Source organism: Phalacrocorax carbo, chromosome 6, assembly GCF_963921805.1.
Source record: "Phalacrocorax carbo chromosome 6, bPhaCar2.1, whole genome shotgun sequence".
NCBI classification, from domain to species: Eukaryota; Metazoa; Chordata; class Aves; order Suliformes; family Phalacrocoracidae; genus Phalacrocorax; species Phalacrocorax carbo.
Window position 1 is genome coordinate 35,582,666 of NC_087518.1, and position 20,893 is coordinate 35,603,558.

Below are 20,893 nucleotides of genomic sequence, written 5' to 3' on the forward strand. Positions count from 1 at the left end.
ACAGATTAGAAGTCATAGTCAGAACTCAGGTCATCGGTACAATGCTGGCAGTGATGGAGTGATCATTGAATTTGCAATGAATAAAGATGTCACCTTTAAATGCCAGTAGATCAATTTACTGTGACAGCAAATAAATAATGCAGCTGTCTGCCAGATGGACATGCAGTGAAATTCGTAGAACTTGGATGTGAATAGCTAATAACTTTGTTTCAGAATTTTATGAAAAAAATTTATACTCGTTGATCATTAACACGTTTTAAAGGGCTTAAGGAACAAAGGTCCTTGATAGCATGTGAGCAGGAGCAAACAGTCTGTCTGACTTTGCATACATAATGTATAGTCAATTCCATGTCCATAAAAAATTCAGGTGAGCTTTAGCTCTCCAAGCAGCAGGGATTGGGTGGGATGGGATAAGATGGTATGGGCATAGCATTGATCTGCTTTCTGGACTGTTCATGTATCAGGGAAGGAAGCCAATGTACAGTGTGTATATTGCTTCCTTCAGTCAGATGGGACTCCATAATTTCTCATTGGTACATTCAAGGGGTAAATGATCAAGTTGTAAGATAAGTTAATTGTGGACCCTAAATCTAATGGCAGCTTCAGTTTAAAACATCTGTCCCAGATGGCTGTTACAGACAGGTGACACAACAGATTTGATCTCTGTAATAGCCCTTGGTTTGAATTCATGCAAAGCACTAAAGAGCTTCTGTTCTTTTCAGAACAAGTACAGTCAAGTTGGGAGCATTAGAACGGATAGGCTTTGAATTTTCAAAAATGTTGAGCATGCATTTATTATTACTTTGTATGAAATTTGAGGTTTCAGTTTGTCATGCGCATGCACATGTAAGCTTGTACACTTCTGGCATAAAGTCCTCCTAATCTGCTGAAGTATTTTATCTGCATAGGTATGTTAAAGGGTAAGATCAACCAGTATATTCAGTGCACAAACACCATGGGAGAACTTTTGGTCCATTTCCATCCAAGTGACAGCACCATCTCCTGGAATGTATGAGAAGGCAGGGCAGCAAAAGTGAAGTCTGGTACCTAAAACAAGTTATTCACCTGGTTACTGAATAATTGCTATGGTATTTCATCATCTCCAGAAATGGATCCTAAGTTGCTGACTGTTTTGGATGAAAATGGAGTAACTATGGCAGGAGGATTCCAGCTGCTGTGTGCTGGGCTATATTTGGTGTCCTTGTGCTGGTTGTTTGGGATCATGGAATGTCCCTGGTGGTGACACACACTGCAGGCAGGCGCTAAATGAAAATAAACAGTTGAAACCCTGCTGCTAAGCTTGATGCTGTGTCACATTACTAATTTGACACAGACCTGTGCTAGTATGTAGTATTTCTGTTATCAAACCTGTTATGGATTATATAGCAGGGATGAAGGATATGTAGCCTTATTTGAATTTCAAAGAGCCTGCTAGGGGACCTTCTGATATTTTATGATGTCCTTCCATCTGTTGTACAAGAAGCGGTTGAAACAATGCATTTCTCAGAGTGTAGGTACCAATGGAGAAAAATCACATTTGTGCTACAGTCTGTGATGCTGCTGTGTAGAAGATTAATTCAGGAAGCGAAGGCTTGTACTGCATGCAGATTCTAGAAGATTTCTTCTTTTCTGAAAAAAATACTCTGAGCTTCAAGGAAAGCTGCCTTCATTGGTATAAATTGTTGTAGATTCATTATCTTCCGTGATGCTCTGGCAACTAATTCTGTTTGATCTGGCCCTCAGCTTTTATGTTCATTGCTTTATTCCCCTGGTAAAAGCCATAGTTCTGTCATTTCTGTCATGGAATAGGATCAGTATTTCATGTTGTAACTACCATTCTAATTCAGGACAGCTTTGCTTATTTGTCATTGTCTTTCAGTTTCTTGAAAGGAAAAAATACTTGAAATTTCTCAAATGGACCCTGCATAAAAAATAATACAGCATGAAGTTCAACAGTAAATGTGTTGGGCCTTGTTAGTATTTGAAAATATGGGGGTGTTCTATGTTTTGGGATTTTTTCTTTGCATGTTCTCTCTGAAATCCCTCTTGGCCTGTGTTGACTCCACAGGAATCTTCATGGAGATACATTTTACTAGGTGCTATGCCAGCCTTTGTGACCTCTTCATAGAAAGATTGTAGCACGAACAAATTTTCAAGGTGGGGAGAGACTGTGTTGCTTGTGAACGAGATTGGAAAGGTAGAGAACAATCCTCCCCAAAGGAATACACAGGTCTGTGACAATTCTTGGAGCAGTAGGGTAGAAGAGACAGCCAAGCCCCAGAGGATCTCAGCACAATGAGATTTTAGACTTTACATACTGCCAGAATAAACTTAGTTTGAATCAGTAGTGACTCCTGATCATTTACTGAATCTGCTTACAAGGTTTCAGATGACCAGAATTTTGGATTCTGGCATTGTTGAATTTTCAGAACAACAAGTAAGCTGATAGATTCTGTAGCAAGAGCAATTGTTTTTCTTTTCCTTTTACAGAACTTTTTTAAAGGTGCAGGTTTTTCTAATCCAATGCATCAAAGTTTTTACCTGTTTTTAAGCAAGTTTGTATTTCATTGATGACTTCTACTGGGTGCCTCTTAAATAAGTTCTTCAATGATGAAATGAGAAAGTTCTAGAACTGCTGACCTTTAATAAATTTCAGGGTTCACCAATGAATTGTATGTTAGACCCATGGACACACATGTTTTGAAAAGGTCAATTATGACAAGTTTTTTGAATCTGCATAATTATGCTCGCCACAGCACTTTGGATAAAAATAGCAAATACTTTGCCCTTTTAAAGCATTCAGGTTCTCCTCTCTTTCTGTCTTTAACTTTCTTTTACTAAAACATTCTAACATTATTCATTGAAGAACACAGGGGACATGGGCTGACCGTGTTAGGAGCTGTGGGCTGGGAGCAGAAGTAGGCTCTGGACAGGCAGAGGAAAGGGGTGAGATGGACAGTGAAGAGCCTCTTTGCTCTGGCTCTTGTTCAATGAAGTCAGGAGCTGGAAAAGTCCCCTGGACAAGAGGCCTGCATGAGGGCCGTGGGGAGGCAAAGTGGCTCTGATGATGTGGAAGAATTCAGACTATCTGGGTGAGAAGAGACTGAGTGAGGCACTGAAGAGAAGCTGTGGCAGGAGGAGCTGAATATGGAAAATAAGGTCAAGACTGGAGAGGGGACTTAGGACTGGGAGCTGTGAACAGGAAGATGACTCTGTCTAGTGACTTGAATCACTGTCTTGCTCTTTGTGGGATTCCAAGAAATATCTTACCTGCAGGAAAACATCTCTCTCCAGCGATGGTCCTGTGGACAACTTATTACTGCTGCTAGTTAGTCTGTTGACCCAAGAGCGTGACCCTGCAGATAAGAAATGGCTATCTCTGCTGCTGCAGGAGGAATTATCAAAAGTATGCTTAAAAAAAAATAAAGAAATTAATAGTCTAAGTTGGAGTAAGATGATGCAGTGAAACATTAGTAGTATTTATGTTTATTAGGATATTTTATCCTGGAACTATCATGTCATTCAGACTGCAGAGTGCCTTGTTTCTGAGTCAGAGCTGTGGTGAAGAAGTAGCAGTAAGACTGAGAGAACTGTTGGAAGATGAAGGGAGCCTTAACAGCCAAGGCAGTAGAGCTTTGTCCTGGAGAGCTGCAATACTTCTGCCTTTGGGTTTTCAAGTTCCCTGCAGCAAGTTACTTAAACTAGACTTTTCATGGTGGGCTGCCGATGGGACGTTCACATTTTTTGTGTGCCCCATTTGATGCTGAGAGATCTGATTTCTGGAAATGTTGAGTGTTCCTAGGTGCTACTGAAATTCGTGGGACTTCTTCTTGGAGCCCCTCACGAATTTCAGCAGTGCAGGCAGCATTATCTAGAAATGTCAGATTTAACCCCGGATGGTGTAGTAGGTCCTTGCAGCACACTGCTGCTGAAGCATTAGGCTGGATCCTAGAGTCCATAGAGTGGTGTGCGTTAATGCAGCCTGGGCCAGCTGTCTGGTTTCTTCCACTAGAGCGGATCAGCTGAGGCAGCATGCTGTGGCTATGTTGGCTTAGGAACTAACTCAGCGAAAACTACCTAACGCATCTCTGCACGTTGTTGAGTTGCCCTGGGTAGATGCATCCATGAAGTGCTTTGTAGTAACTTCTAAATTCTCTGAAAATTGGGTCTCAGAAGTCAGTTAAGGCATCCAAAAGAAATGGAAGCATTTTACTTTCATCTCTTTGCTTTCATTTCCCATTTGTAAAATGACAATAATACTATAATCTCATCTCACATGGGTCATTAGGAAAGATAACTTGTTTATGGGGAAGATAAAAATTCTGTCTTCAGAATGGGATTTGAATGATGTATGTCAAATAAGTCCACGGCTTCCCTCTGAAGAATAGACAGAATAATATGCAATTTAAAAGGAAAAGGAATAGCTTGTGGACTGAGCAGTAGCCATTCAGTGACCTTGGTGAGACAGATTATGAAGGGGAATATTTTGGTCACATAATTCTAGACCTTATACACATGGGATAGTCAAAATAGTGTTGTTTAGGCAGCTTGAATTCTGGCACACTTTAACTTTCTAACCTTAGCAGTTATCTTGCTGGATTGTGCATTAAAAGTGTAAAACACTGCCATGTGCTCCGAACAATGCTGCAGTCAAAGCCAATGCTTCTCCCCCCCTGCTAAATTACTTAATGTTTTGTGTTGTTGTTCCAGCCACAGTTACTTTAGACATTTTACATGCACGGTAGTCAGATTGGTTAGAACTAACATGGGAGCTGACACATTAATATTGCAGAAGAAAGCAGATCTGATAACATGTTGAATTATATATGGGGCTCTAGCACCTAAATGCAGGAGGCCTGGAGGCTCACACAAGAAAGCTCGAGGGAGCCGAATGATCCAGAGTACTGTTTTTGATGGTGGTTGTTCAAATAAGAAAGACTGGAGGCTGGAAGGATGGGTTTAATATGAAGGGTCACTTGCAGGCTCAGATGAAATATAGCCTCTGTGCTGCTTTATGATGAGCAGGGTCAGGAGCGCATCAGTGATACTGGGTTGGTCTGGGCTGGCATTCTGAACCTGTTTGAGAGTCCTGCCCTGTCCTAGGCTACTGCTTTCCCCTTGGTGCCCTGATATTGGTAAACTGAATGATGGAGCAAGAACTGGCTTTAAACCCCCATAGGTTACGTTGGTTGAAAGATTTAGTTTTTCTCTCTAGATATCTCCAGTTTGGTCTTTTGGTGGTGTAACGTCAGGAACGGAGTGCCTGCTGCGGTGCTGTGCACAGTGAAATCTGCTACACTGGGATGGGGAGAGTTTCAGAGCCTGCAGGGAGGATGAACTGTACTGGGAAACCCACATTTTCCTCATGCATGAGGATGTTCAGCACAATACATTAAAGTCTTTTGGTCCTCTTAGTGGGACTGCCTAGATCATCTTTAATATACAGAATACTTACTACTTATTGTTGTTTTTCTGGGAGAAGGCTCTGTTGGTTTGAAGCTTCATATATTGAAGGTTATTGAAATTGGAAAAAGCTGTTGTATTTTGTTTCTTTTGGCTATGTACATGGGAACCCCCCCTTACAATTAGTGGAGCAGCAGTGGATACTCTCTTACAAATGGGGTGATCTGGTGGGTGTTATGTATTTCCTGTAGGGTAGGAGTGGGTACTGAGAAAACAATTTAAAAATGAAATAAAAAAAACCTCTCAGTGATTCAGATACCATTCTTCCTTCTCACATTTCATCACAAGGAAAGAATAAGCACTAAGAAAGCAAAGAAACAGTCAGTGACAGCATGTGCTGCCCACCCTGTACTGCGTGGCAGGAACAAAGAATTTTATTCCTGCTTTTTTAAATGATTCACTCTGCAGAAGGAGGGGGTAGGCTGCCGTGTCATTTTCCTTCCAAAATACTGTAGGCAATTGGTTTTCAGTTCATTTGCTGACATTTATCACATAAAACATGGTTTGCTATAATAGTTATTAAAACCTGTTGGAAACAGTGGATCAGGTACTCATTTGCAAAAATGAGGCAGAGCAGATGCAACACTTGTCATCCGTGTAAAATCAGGAAGAATTACAGAGGTCAAATGGCTTCAAAGCTGCTTTTAGACAGTGTCTACTTATAGTTGGGATCCTGATCCTTCTTAAGAAAGTGAAAGGCTCTGGCTATCTGGGCACTGTAGAAGCAAGAGCAATCAAATTGTGCAAGATAAAATATATTGACATTTCTAAGGCAGATTAAAGTCAATTTTAGAAGGGATGACTTTGGAAAAAAAGTAAAGTATAAATTACTTGCCTTTGGATGCTTTGTGTTGGGACACATAGTGGACCAGTTGTTGTGGGTGAGGAATTCCTAACTTCCCTGGTCATCCTTGTTGTGCTGCTGCTGGAGGTTCTACTGCCCTCCAGAAGCAGTGGGCTTGGCTTCCAGATCCTGTCTGGGAAGATGGTCAAGGACTGTCCAGAGCCCAGAAGCAGCTGAAGGTCAAGATGGAAGTTTGGGGTTCGTAACAGGAGAAGGGATGAATGGATACCCGTGGGAGAGTTAATTTAGGGAGGTTGGAGAGTCTAGACATGTATGGAGTGACTCTTCCTCATGCTTTAGAAAGAAAGAAAGAAGCCTCTGCAGGAGCTGAAATGCTTTAAATTTCAGAGAATGAATATGATCAAAACAATCTCCTCTGTTTTGCCTTCCCTGCAACTGTCTGCGGTGTCAGATAGTTTTCTGCTCATCTGATGCCTGCTGTTACTGGCTGGTTCAGTTCTGCCTGCTCTGGGACAAGCACTTTCCACCTCTGTAGTTCTCAGATCCTGCTGGTGGTTCCCTTTCAAAGCAGTGTGGGGTATCCCGTCCCAGGGGGAGACAAAGACATGTAATTAAAGAGCTTTGAGAAGGGTAGATAGGGACAGAGAATGTGCCTGTGTTTATGTATCACCTAAAGGAAAATCTTTATATCCTTATAGCCAAGTTGGTTAGAGATAGGCTAGAATCAGGGATCAGCTTTTGGGCCAGTACATCTTATTCATAGCTTGAATGATGGGAGGGAACATGCCACCGGCAAGTGTGCGGACAGTACCAAATTGAGCATACTAGTGAATACACCGGAGGGAGGCGCTGCTGTTCAGGGGGACTGAGATGGGCTGGAGAAATGGAGAGGAGCCTCAGGAAGCTTGGTAAAGGCTAGTGCAAAGGCCTGCATCTGGGGTGGAATAACCCCTTGCGATGGTACAGGCTGGGAGCCGACTGCTTAATAAGCAGCTTTGCAAAAAAGACCAACCCCTGGGGGTCCAGGTGGACAAGAAATTGCCCAGGAGCCAGTAGTGCACCCAGGGAGCAAAGGCTGACTGCATCCCAGGCTTTGTTAGCAGGAGCGGAGCTGGCAGGGTGAAGGGAAGGATCCTGTCCCACTGCCCAGTGCTCGTGAGACTGAGTGCTAGGTGTCCGGTTTGGGCTCCTCAGCATAAGGACAGTGGAATACACAAGCAAGTCCAGTTAAGGCCACTGAGGTCAGGACTGGAGCAGGGACCAGGCTCTTCTCAGAGGTGCACTGGGACAAGAGAAGGGTCAACAGACACAAGTTGGAACATGAGACATTCTGGACAGATATAAGGGGAAAAAATTGCCATGAGAGTGGTCAAACTCTGGAAGCAGATCCTAGAGAAGGGGTGACATATCTGTTGTTGATGTTCAGGACTTGCTGGACAGAGCCCTGAGCACCTTCCTTTCAGCAGGAGATTGGATTAGAGACCTCCAGAGGACCATTCCCACCTACATGGTTCTGCTCACCAGCTGACGGTGTTAGTATGAGACCAGCTTCTTCAGTTGACAAGCACTAGCTTGTCAGCCAGCCATGAATCATTTAGTTGTTGAACTCTGTACCTGATCTCACTTTACCAGTGCCCCATTGTAGGACGGATGCTTTATTTTTTTATTACTCCAGACAGTTTTAGTGCTAAAATATTTCTTTAGATATTTTTAAGCGAGGTGGCCTCTGGCTGCAATTAGTGTCCCATTGGAAGAAATGGGAGCATTATATAGCAACACTAAAGCAAATCATTCCACCTCATGGCATTATTACCTTGATCTGAAAATTTCCCCAGGCTGCAATTTGTCACTAATATTGCCTTCAGCTAAACTTACTCATACAAAAAAAAAAAAGTTAATAGAGCTGCAGTTCTGGAGTTGCCATCATCGTTTTTAGGGGATGAGTTATTACTTAGTATATTTTATTGACCAAGCATGTAGAGTTCTTGGTCCTTGAAAAATGATGCAGTGGTTCATCACAGACTCCATAAATTGCTGGACTGTGCAGCACCAATATCTTAGCCTCCTATACCATAAGAAAGGAAGATATCTCTGAAACACAGTAGATAGTGCAGTTCCTACTTCAATGCAGTACTTATGTGGCTTGACTGATACGAACACTTGGTTATGATTGCTGGTGACAGAAAAACTGATAGGATGATACTGAATTTCATTGCTACTTTTGTGCTTTTGCTTGTTTTATGCCGTGCTTAACATAATTTGAATGCTGTGACAATGGCAATGACAGTGACATACTATAATATAATTCCACCTGAGAAAATGCAGCTGGAATTAATAAGCTGGAGAGACAAGGCTGAGGTGCTTTGTCATCAGCTGTCATTGAATAATGCTTTTTGGTGGAAATGCCAGCAAACCCACTGGTGGGAGCAAGGGAGCAAGCTGCCCCAGCTGAGGTGATGCTTTGGGCTGGCACAGGGAGGCCAGGCAGACTCTGTGGTCCCATACAGTGCTATGGTTTTTCAGCTGGGTCAGCTAAGGCTGATGTGCAAGGGCATGTGTGGTGTGAGAGGTGTGTCTTGCTTCTGCATTCATATAAAAATATCCTGGTCATGCTGCCTCTTAACCTTCCTTGGTAGGAGACTTCAGAGTGAGAGTTGCTTACTTGCTACCATTCTTTGGTGATAGAGCCTGAAAGGGTCTCATTGGTCCAGCCTAGTGGATCTTAACTGGGGTATTGGGCCCTGAAGGAACAAATTAAATCTCAGGGGTGAAAAATGTTAAGGCTTTAAAACTCATACCGCGTCTCTTGAAATGTGCCTTGAAGCTAATAATAGCTACTAGAGAGCGCAGAGCATCTTTGCTTGTGGAGTCTTCACTGAGTTGTTTTCAACCAAAAGAGAAATCAGTTATCAGCTTCTAACAGAAAAGGGACTTCAGGCTTGTTACTCTTCTCTTGGGCCAAAATTTGGCTGTCGATGAAGGCTGATCCTGAAGTGTCCCAGAGCTATGACGATCTTGTGATCCCTCCCTGGGACCTCTGTTGTCTTGCATGCACCACTGCATCAAAAAGATACTTAACCCATCCAGAAAGTCAAGCAAAACAGGACCACTGCATTCTCTAGCCTCATGCTTAGTTGCAGAATCAAACTATGGTTAAATTCATATATGGCAATAGCTTTGGTCACAACAGAACCGTTGTTGGAAAACTGAACTCAACTCTGGTTTTTAGAGGTGACAATGCAGCTCATATTGAGAGGAGACTGGTGTAGAGCTTTTTTTTTATAGCCTTGTAAAATTAAACTTCATGTGCAGTTGGCCTATAATGTTCACTCAGCTCTACTGGTAGGTATTTTTGGTTTTTTAAATAGCCAAGGAAATAGAGTTATAAAATCAGCTGTTACTCATGCTTTGCACGTGGTTTTGCAATTGTGGTTCTTTTTAAATATGTTTATCACTTAATTTAAAGAATGATGTAAGAGAAAGGACTGTGTTAAGAGCAAAAGAAATGAATTAACATCAGGGAGACTGTAGCAGACTTTAAATTAGTAGCTTCTCTAATCAATAATGCGTATTTTAAAATGTGTGAAAATACCTGTGTGCGTGATAGGCTATGATGGCTTGTCAAAGAAGAGCTAGGCTGGGAGAAATCATATCAAGTCAGAATCACAGATTCATATCAAGGTGGCAGGCTTAGGCTAATCAGCATATCAAATAACTTTTTAAATTAATTGTTTAACTAACATGAACATTTGTGATAATTCTGTGTGCTGTTAGATCTCCAGTGATGGAAGCCGTTCTTCTTTAATTTTCTTTTTCTGTCTTTGGGTGCATTCTAAATGTTATTTAACACTTATTTGTTAATGCTTAGAGGTTGGGTTTCTGTTGCTGCGGATGCTGTACGAGCCAGTCCTGGTCACAATGTATATCTGATGATGCCCCAGGAGTGCAGGTGAAGCCATGCAGCTCTGTGCCGGACGAGCCATCCCTTGAAGCAGAACTGAGGAATCCCTGAATGTCACTGCTCATCCACTGTGAGGTTAAGAACCAGCTGGTCCTTACAGGCCAGTAGGCAAAGAAGGTGGTAGGGAGCTGGCAGGCAGCTGTGGGAAGGTCTGCACCAGAAATGCACTTCACTTGTGCCTCTGAGCCCCTGTTTTTGCAGGTAGCAGAGAGGGAGGGAAGAGGAGGCTTGGGAGCCTTACGTGGCCTTTGGGACTAGCAGCCGGTAGTGTACTTAGTTGAGAATAGATGAAACCGTATGGAAAAGCACCCACAGGAGTTTAAGATACCACTTGTGTGCAACTTGTGCTACATAGCCCTTTATTTTGAAGAGAAAGTACTAAAGCTCAAGGGAAGAAAAAAAGCCAACCCCTTGGCTTATTAGGGGTGTGTGATACAGGCTGATTTTAAAAAAAGGAAAAAAAAAAAAAGACATTTCTTTGGCTTTGTATAAGGATAGTGTTTTTGTCTATTCATTGCCAAATGCAGGATAAGAATGTGAAGGAAGGACACAGTAGGTGGAGATAAGATGGTGGTAAGGATGGATGTGGTGATAAAGTGGTAAGGGTAAAACCTAAAGGGTTAGTTCCCCTGCTTAGTTAGTTAGTAGTCATAACACACATACACACAAAGGAAAGAAAATGCTCTTCCTATGACTAGCACCTTTTCATGTTGTAGTTACATCTACCGGGGAAATATACAGACACCAGGATATTGGTACTGTTCAGAAGTGTAACATCAATTCTGAATTCAGATGAGTTTAAAAAGCAAATTTGAAATTACACAGAATCACAGAATCCCAGGTTGGAAGGGACCTCAGGGATCATCTAGTCCAACCTTTCTAGGAAGAGCGCAGTCTAGACAAGATGTCCCAGCACCCTGTCCAGCAGAGTCTTGAAAGTGTCCTATGTGGCCGAGTCAACCACTTCCCTGGGGAGATTATTCCAATGGTGACTGTCCTCAGTGTGAAAAATTTCCCTCCCATGTCCAATCAGAATCTCCCCAAGAGCAACTTGTGTCCATTCTCCCTTGTCCTGTTCATGGGACTTCTTGTAAAAAGGGAGTCTCCTTCTTTGTAGCTACCCCTTAAGTACTACAAAGACGGTGGAGATTCCCTTTCTCATGTTGATTTCTATGTGTATTTTTGTGGTCTGTTAAAAATATAGGAAAATGGGCAAGTATACGGGGGAGAAATTAAAAAAATTAGTATGGATGATGCTTTGTTCTGTGTACAGAAACAGTCTGAATAAAAGCAGATGAATAATGGTCTTTTTTTGACATCAGCTACATGGGGGTTCTGGTTGGCAGTACAATATGAACAGCTGTCAGGCAGTACTGTGATACAATTTGGTGCTGTCCTTTGAAATCCTCTGGCTGAGATTTCTCTAAATTGTGATTTTTTTTTTTTTTTGTGCCTACTGGATGTGCTTTAACTGAGCATGTATTCAGCTAAAGGTACTTAGGCCTGAGAATTTGGCTCTTCAGGTATGCCAAGTGAGGCACCCAAAGTCAGTAGTACCTTTGGAGAAGAAAATGTGTACCTCTTCCGTTCTCATGCATCTTGATCTTGGTTGCTAAAGTATAAAACTTGCACTTCAGTCTTCTTTTTCCTGATCTTCTTCCCCCCCCCCCCCCCCCCCCCCCATTTTAATATGTGCCATTTCCACAGGGAAAAATGCAAAGTAGTCCATTCATTGACCGGTTCCTCTGCAAATGAATGTTGTTGTTAGTACATCCCAGTTCATTGCCTATCAATGTGAAAGCTGTAGTACAATTTTTATGTGCCAAATGCCTCATTTTGTTTGCTTTAAATTCCATTTTCTTTCAGTTTCATTTTAAACAGCTGTTTTCTAAATCTCACCACAAATAGCAATTATGTTTTATAATTATGATCTTTGTCACTTAAGTTTTTAACTAGTGGTTTGGTTCCCTGCTCTCAGCAATGTAAAACTGAGCTAGCTCAGTTGAAGTTCGAGCTGCGGTGGTATAAAACTGGTGTTGGCGAGTGGAAAAGTCACATATTTTGGTTTAGATGTTGGAGGTTTTGCACACATCCAAGCATCTGGAATGACGCTCCTGCCCAAAGCTGCTGTGTTTTGTATTTTATGTATTTTATCTTCTGTAAAAAGATCCAAGTCCTGTTTTCCCTTACAGTCTGCACCACAAAAAAAAACCCCATTAAAATTCCAAAAGAGATGATGCTCAGCAGACATGGAAATACCTGCTTCTGGAGCCACAGAGGGCCCTTCCCCATCCCTGTTAGTGTTTCAGTCAAGGTCCCTGTGGGCTCCATAGCTGGCGGTGGGAGACGTTCTCATCCACTTCAGTCATCCAGGAGCCTTTCTGATCCACCTGCCTTGTGATGGTTGGGCTGAAGTGTTTCTCCTCCTCTGGCTCAACCTGCAGTGATATTTCACAGGCAGAGAAATCACTTGAGTAGATTTTTATTTGCCTTATGGCTAGAGGCTGCTTATTGGTCTGTTGGTTTTTGTTCTTCAGCTGCTTGTATATCACACTGCTCCAGTGTGACTTTCTGGTTTTCAGGCCTATTTATTTTTGCTTCAGCCTTCAAGGGATATATAGGAATGTCTTAAACCAGCTTTGTTTCTGAAGAAATCACAATGTGGAACTGAATCTTGGAGCACTGAGCGTGTCCACCTACAGTGTTGGTTTTTTGTCCCTGCCTGAGACATTTATGATATCGAGATCTTCTCTTTGGTGGAGAGGTCTCAAAACTTAGCCCTGCTGAAGTGCAATTTGGGCAGCATGTGCCATTTTAAACCAAATGTCATCCACCTAATAGCCTGCCTGCTGAGAGGCTTTCCTTTGTCAAGGTTTGCTTGGTAAGGGAGTTTTGTATTGGTAGCAGAGATGAAGCTGTGTTGTGGTTTGTTTATTTCATCTGAAGCTTGGTTAGGTCTCTAAAGCCTTAATCCCGTTTATGGTTTACTTACACAATTTACATTACCACAAGTTTTTTTTCAGGAGCATTTACCCCTTTCTTTGTGTTTTTTTGGAAGGAAGTTTTTCACTTATCTTCTCTCCTGCAGTTGTTGCATATTCAGATTAACAAAATCCAAGTTGAATAAAGCCATTTCCTATTAAACAAATAAAAGTACAAAATAGGCTCTTGATACTTTCCCCATATAAGCTTTCATGCTAAGCCAACCCTGTTCAACCCTGTCTCGAGCCTCGAGTTGTACTTCAGAGATGTTGGCATTTGGAGTGAGGCTTGCAGTGATCTGGAGTCCAATGCAAGTTTTCTATCTACAGTCATATGTGAATAAAGTGATCAATCAGCAGTATTTTGTCCCTGAGCCAAGAAATATAATTTATTGTTGAAAGACTGTTTTTTGTCAGTCTAACAATAGGATGATTTTCTGAATATTTAGGCAGAGCAGAGCAATTTTTGATTAAAAATACTTTTGCTAGTGACATGGTAGCTGAATTATGATCTGTGGGCATTAGAGATTAAATACTTGTTGCAGGGAGCTCTCTAGAACTGAGCCTATGAAGAGGGTGTATTATGCTGCAAATTATTAAATATTGATTTCTGTAACAGTCTTCAGGCATCAATGAATTTAGCAATATGCTAGAAAATAATATGAATAAGAGTAATATCTCAATGGAAAAATTTATTACAAATATGTTTAATTTTGGTGTGAGTTAGACTTGCGGATACCAAAGAGGACTCAACTTTGGCCTCTTGTTGAGTGTCCAAAACCACCTAGAAGATGTTGTCACCTAGGACTTTTGCAGCTGAAGTTCCCAAAGGTTCCTGAGTTCTGTGAACTGTGTTGGATGCTGGATGTTTGGCTTTGAAGATCACAGCTGCATGCCAGAGGAAGCGAGGCTTGTTCTTTACAGAGTTTGCATTCTTCTGCATCACTCTGAGGTTTCCTGGCAGCCTGCTCTGAGACAGCTCAGTTAAGCACAGTTTAGCCTCTACAGCAAAGCTGTTGCTTGCAAGTCGCTTGCACCAGTGATGGTTTCTACAGTGGTTTAGAGAAGTTGTTACTGCGAAGTGTTTGCTCTCAGCGTTCATTATGGAATTACATCTCCGCAGAGATTTTGTCATTACTTTTTCTCTCAGTATAAGTATTTTAAATCAATAACTTCCTCCAGAAGAATGAAAGAAATGGATTTCATTGCCTTAATTTTGTGTGGAGGGAAAGACAATTTTCATACGTTATCCCTAAGCAACAGTTAGATATCCACATGAGGCACATTTTTGACTTGTTGCTTCGCTTTCTTCATGAGACAAAACTAATGTTCTTTTGCAGATGTTAGTCTTTAAATTTCATTAGGAGGCATGACAACATCTGGGTCCTTAGGTCAAAGAAAATGAGCAGGCAGCTTTAGTGGCAGCTTGTGAATTTGTCTGGTGTTTGAGAGGTTTATGTAGCAGCAGAAGTGGGAACTGCTCTTCACATGTAAAAGCATCTCTGAACTGTTGTTGGTACTAAATGAATAAGAAAAGGCACTGTATCTGGTGAAAAAGGAGAGGTACAATTTGGGCTTTGGTTTCCTTAATTGCAAATACAGGTGAAATACTAGCTGCGTTGTGACTGCAATGAGTGACCTATGAAAATGTACACCGTTGACCTCCAAGTCACAAAATGCATAGTTTAGTTAAAGAAAAATAAATGCTCATGAGAAGCTTGAGTAAAGGATGAGGTTGGGGAAAAGACGCTGGCTGATATAAATAGCTGTTCATCTGCTAAGTGCAGGTATGTCTGAGTGAAAGCCTGTCACCCCTGGGTCATGTGGAGACTGTCCTTGTGCCCAAATTCATGGCACGCAGACATACAATCCATTGTCCTGTTCCTGTCTTGAACGTTACTTGTTTTTATGGTTTTTGCTAAGGTATCTCAAGGATATTTGTAGTACATTAGTTTTTATTAGTTTTATTGTGTTCTGTTTTATTCTCTAGGCTGCAATAACATCAGAGTCTTGCAAGGCCCATATAAAGGGTGGCAGAGGATATTGGCATCCAGGAACAGTGTCTTCAGTCCCTTGGGGCAGAAACTCAGGTGTTGGTTATTGCAGGTTGCCTAATTCTGTCACCGTGCATTCCTGTTAGGTTGAAAGCTGTCCTTCTAGGATGAGCAGTGTAGTCATCCCATTCCTGATATATGGCTGAAAAAAAATCTAGTTCACAGTTGCTGGCCTGATATTTCTGAGGGGTGTAGTACCTTAGTGAAAGGTGAGGATGCCCATAAGTAGGTGAGTCAGATGAACTTTCAGATGAGCTGTTCAAGTTTTACATGACTAATGGAGCAGTTTAAAAAAAAAAAGGCAACCCACCCCCCACCCCCAACAGTGCAAAAGGCTTGAGATCAGAGGAGACTTCTTAGAAAGCTTTGATTGTTGTTATGGTCAGTTAACTCCAACAGATCTTTTACAGGTTTGGTGAAGTTTCAGAACCATATTCTTTGAGTTGTGGCTTGCAAGCAAGTGGCATACGGCTTTTTTAACATTCAGGAGCTCCTCTAGTGAGACTAAAACTAAAGATGATGACTATGTTTTTACTAAGATTTTTTTTAAGGCTTAAAATGAAAAGCTTCCCATTCCAAGCTTCAGCCCTCTTTAGCTGTCACAAGGCATGTTCATACAGAAATCACATGCAGCTCATGATGACATTACAAAGCTACTTTAAAATCAAGTAACTTGGCTGTTGCCTGAATATTTAATCAACTTTTTGTCTGGGTTTTATTGCCAGGATCAGTTCCATAATAGAAGCAGTTTGTGCTGCAGATATACCTATGAAAAAGGAGAAAAGAAAAAAGGAGACAGAAACTCATTCTTCCACTTTCGTATACCAGCTGAGCTTGAAACTAGCAAAGTAATTAAGCATAATCCCAAGTGTCAGTTGTGCAAACAAATGTGTAATAATTGTATTTTGGATCCTGCAGTGTTTTAGAGCAAACTGCTCATAATTTCCAGCAGTTATTCTTGCAAAGTGCATTCCTTTGATCTCTTTATCTTCAAGTTATATCTGCAGAATAAAATTGCAAAGTCAACTCATGCTTTGCAGTTACTTAAATTATATGTTATGTAGTAAGTAACTAAACCCAATAAAGCTATCAGAAGATAGTTGTGTCTATCAGGTGGGTTTAACTGGTACTCATCTGTTCTTTATCATCCTTTCTGATACTGCATACTGTTTGTGTGTTGTCTTAAAAAGTTGCCTTTGGTGTCATACTGGTGTTAGGATTGTTCATTTCAAATATATGGCCAGTACTGAAACTGTGAAAGCTGGTAAGCTCTGATTTATACCTAATTTGTTCATCTATTTTTTGTTCCAAGAACTTTTGTTTTACTGGTGTTTAAATAATTAGTCTTGGATTGTCACTTTCTCCATATATGTGTGTGCATACATGCATGTTATGTATATATTTATGAAAAAATTGTGATTTAGTTAGGACATAACCTCTGTCCTTCAGTTAAAGGGAGGGATTCCTTAAGCAGCAGATCAGACAATTTATAAAACACATAACATTTTTAGAGGAGGTTCTTCCATGCATGAGAGATTATCTCAGTCTGAGTGATCTGAATAAGGATGAAAGGTTTTTGGGGGAGGAGGCAGAGAGGAACGGAGATCCTGGAGTTCTGAGTTTTCTCCAGGTGTGGGAGCAGCATGGGAAGGAGATGTATTGAATTAGTGGATGTCCCTGTGTATTAGAGCTGGTGTCACTACTACTGAATATGAGAAGACCCAGTCAAAGACCAGCTGTGTAAGTTTTAGCTAAGAGAAGGCTGTACGTGGCCTGGAAGAGAAGGTGTCTAGACCCTACAGCCTTAATAAACGTGAGTGAATGAATAGATGAAAAAAAAACACTCTTGGAGAAACATAGCTTATTTTGGTAGTCTAAAAGTGCAGAAGATTTGAAGATGGTCATGCATCTAGGCCTTAATATATCAGAATTACGGCTTTTTGATCCTTCAGAACAATATGGAAACTCACATTTAGGTAAAAGCTGATGGTGTTTGTACATTTGGGGTGAGGAATAAATCAGTGATACTGGGAAAAGTGTTTCACATAATGCTTCCTCAGCTGGTTTTACAATCTTCTTGTAAAGTAAGCCAGTGCTGTCCTGTGCACCACTGAGAGTCTTCTTGTAATTTAGACCAAACACACATTTCATTTAGTTCACAAGTGACTAGTGTTACATGATTTTCTTTCCTTTTTCTCCTTTCCTCTAGCTGTTACAGCTTCTGGAGTCTGAAACCATGCAACTAGAAGCCTTTCTGGAGTGGAAACAACTGGAACCAGTTTATTGGCAGTGGATGGTAATGAATCAAACTAATTTCAAAGGGTGCAGCTTTCTTGGCTCTAACAAATACCTGACCACTCCCAAAGGCCCCTTCATACAAAGTTCAACAGCACTTGAGAAGAAGGGAAAAATGCCTTTGGTGAAGTAAGGAGTGCTTTCTTAGTTCTCCCTCATCCTTCTGTTTTCTTGATTAAGCTCGCCCAGCTAAGCTGAGAAATTGCGGGGCAGAGTGGCAGAATTTCATACAGTTAACACAAATGAAAATGTCTGATCTTCATCTCTTTAATGTTTTTTAAACGTAGCAATCATACATTTTGTTAAAATTAAATGGCTTTTCAGAAGAGGGCCTCTAAGCTTTATTGCAGGCTTGAGAACAACTAAATTTGCAAGCAGCTGATATTGAAAACAACTTCATTTTTCCAGCCAAATAATGTGTTGAAATTGCCAATTTCCCCTTGAACTGTGTTGAATGATCATAAGAAAATCAATAAGCCTTTCTTACGATTTCTCAAGTGAGTGTAAATGGTACCATACATCTCACTTCTCTCTCCAACTTTTGCCTATTCATAGTTGCTGAAAATAATTCTTTAGAGCACCGCATTAGCTATATGCATTTACAAAATTTTGAGAGTTAGTGAGCTGACTGTTAATTGCCCATATGCCTTGTTCTACACTAAAAGCAAGGCACAGGAGTGTAAAATTACCTCACCTGTCTTGAAGAGTCCTTCCAATGCAGAGCCATTCAAATTGCCATTAGTTATATAATGGTTTTGACGTGTCTACCATCTTATGGTTATTTGGAAAGCATCAACACTAGCATAAGCCTGGCTCCCAATAGGCAAAATATAACTGTGTTACAGCATTTCAGCGTATCCACCAAAACATTCCCATCTGATGTGTTGAACAGCATGGGGATTATTGTGAGCGTTAGTGTGTGTGTGCTTCCTGGAGTTAAGTCCTAAATAAATACTTGCAAGAAACCTGACCAGCACATCTTTTAAATCGTTCTACGGGCTGGATGGAAAATTTGCATTTTTCTTCTGTTTTGCTGCTGATGTCGTCCCCGGATGCTCTAGGATGTGTGGGAATGAGATGTCCTTTGAGGATACAGTAGTTTTCTCTTTCCACTTAACCCATGTTTTGCATTGCTGATCTGATGGATGATATGATTCTTGCACAGCTACTGCCAGCTCTTCCTGATAGTTGTAGGCAGGAGCATGGCAGATCATGAGTTAACCTTAGCAACTGGAGTGACTGGAGTAATGTTAGTTTAAAATTCTGTTGTTTAATGAATTTCAAATAAAAAAAATTAAACAAAACAACATGAAAAACCCCCAACAAAACCAGAATAGCTTTGTTTTATTTCCGTGCAGTTTATTAGCCTGTCAGTGCCCAGAACATGTCTGCATTGTTGTGAGCTGGGCCTTTGGTCATCATGAGCTGCTGGCCTCAGCGCTGCTTTGTGCCAATTTGCAATGCTGATGCTCACTGAGCAAGGAGGTTTTGTAGGGTGTCTTTTGCCATTCTTAGCTCTCTTACAATGTCTTTTCTTTTATGAGCCTAAAAATCTCTTGCTCTAAGTTAAGTCAGGGTTTTTAACCTACCGGCAGAGAAAAGAAAGGTGGGGGGAGAAATATTCTCATCTTCTTTATAGCAATCTTATATAAGCAAAGGCTGTTAGCGTGTCACCGCCTTCCCAGTCCCCATTGCTAGGCTAAACAAAATTGGTTCTCTTCATGTCTCCTTTTAAGCTATTCCTTCAAACTTCTGATGATTGTTGCTGCTCTCGTGGGAAGGACTTTCCTTCCTATTTGTCTGTGTTAACTTCAGGTGCCTCACCTGTACATCAGTGTTATGGTCAGCGCTCTTCTATCATGGAGACTTGCTTTTATACTTTCTAAAATGATACTTGACTTTAACAGCGTAACATGGGTGACTTCTAGTTTTCTGACATCCCTTCCAGCAGTGTTGCTGCTGAGCCAGTAATTATGCATTTGGTTTTTCCGTCCCTGTGTACAGACCATGCTGCTCAACTGCTGAATTTCCTGTCACTGTTTTCAAATTACTTCTCCAGTTTCTAAATACAATTTTCAATGCAAATTGTGTCCTTAAAAGAGATTATGATCTCTCCCATTTAATGTCATCTTGATAACAATATGGAAAGGAGGCTTGGGTCCTTTAGTTATACTGTGCTACCCTGGCTTGAAAACTGTGTGTTTCTACGTAATCTGTGCACCATGGTGTATAGGTACGTGCATTTCAAGGACTCTGAAGTAATTTGGTATTTTTTGGGTGTTTCAAGAAATGGTTGCTATCTCCAAAGGCAGTTGCAGAATTAATTGTAGAACCAGCTAGGTGGTCATGGTCAAGCAGAGCTGACAGAGCTCCTGACCAGCCTGGAGCAAGGGAGCTCTTAAGGTTCTTCAACTTGTAGAGTTTTACATGGACACAGCTGATCCTGTGGGTGTTACAGTTTACTGTGCCACGTAGCAGATGGGGCTCTCCTGAACAGTGTAAGCACATATCTCCACCCTGGTCATGAAGTTGTTACAAAAAGCCATAGAAGTGCATCCAGCCTCAGAGTTTGAGGGGAAGGGGCATACCTGGAGCTTCTGCAGTACTAGTGATCTCTGGGCCATGAGTCTTACTTTATGCTTTAGTACAGTGGAGAGTAGCTTACAGTATGCAGTGCTTTCTAAATTAAGCTAGGTTAGCAACATAAGTTTTCATTAACTTAGAAATATGTTATAGTGAACTGAGGAGGTTATCTCTTAAAACAACTGAAATTGTGGAGCAACTGTATACTGCAATGGCAGCAGTGAATTCCTAGTTATGAATTATCAGGAGGAGTATGTGTGTGTGGCAACCATTTTAGCTCCTGCTGAAAAGTAATTTTTATTGTTTTTCCTGTAGGAAACTGTGTTAGATAATATGGCTGAAGAGGGAAATATGTGCAAATCCCAGGACACTCATGTGGAGAAAAACGGGCTGCCGAAGGTGACCTCATGCTGCCCCTGGGCTGACAGTCTGATTGGGCAAATTGACAGATTATCCAGAGATCTAATGACTCTCCATGAGCAACTGCATGATCTTGTAACTCATAGAAAGGCTGCGTGGTGTGAGAAGGTAAGGCTTTGGGTGGCATTCTTGATCATTAGCGGCTTTTAAGATCCTATATTTTTCAGCTGTCTTGCTGCAGCCTGTCCTAGGGCAGCCTCCCTGTGGCTGCTCTGTGTCAACCTTGCTCCAATCTCCATGTCAGATGTACAGTTTCTTGTCTGTTTATGCCCACAGCATGCCAGGTTCTCTTTCAGACACAAAGTAGGCATCTGTCCCAGAGAGGCAGCAT

General features: G+C 41.3%; 1 protein-coding gene across 3 annotated transcripts in view; it reads left to right on the top strand.

Moving 5' to 3' along the window:
• The window catches only part of TEDC1 (tubulin epsilon and delta complex 1), a 77,807-nt gene that overhangs the window by 33,293 nt on the left and 23,621 nt on the right, over positions 1 to 20,893 (top strand). For all 3 annotated transcript variants that reach the window (XM_064454703.1, XM_064454705.1, XM_064454704.1), the window contains 2 exons: positions 17,474 to 17,560; positions 20,458 to 20,670. In XM_064454703.1, the coding sequence (XP_064310773.1) occupies positions 17,474 to 17,560; positions 20,458 to 20,670 (300 nt within the window). The remainder of the gene's footprint in view (positions 1 to 17,473; positions 17,561 to 20,457; positions 20,671 to 20,893) is intronic.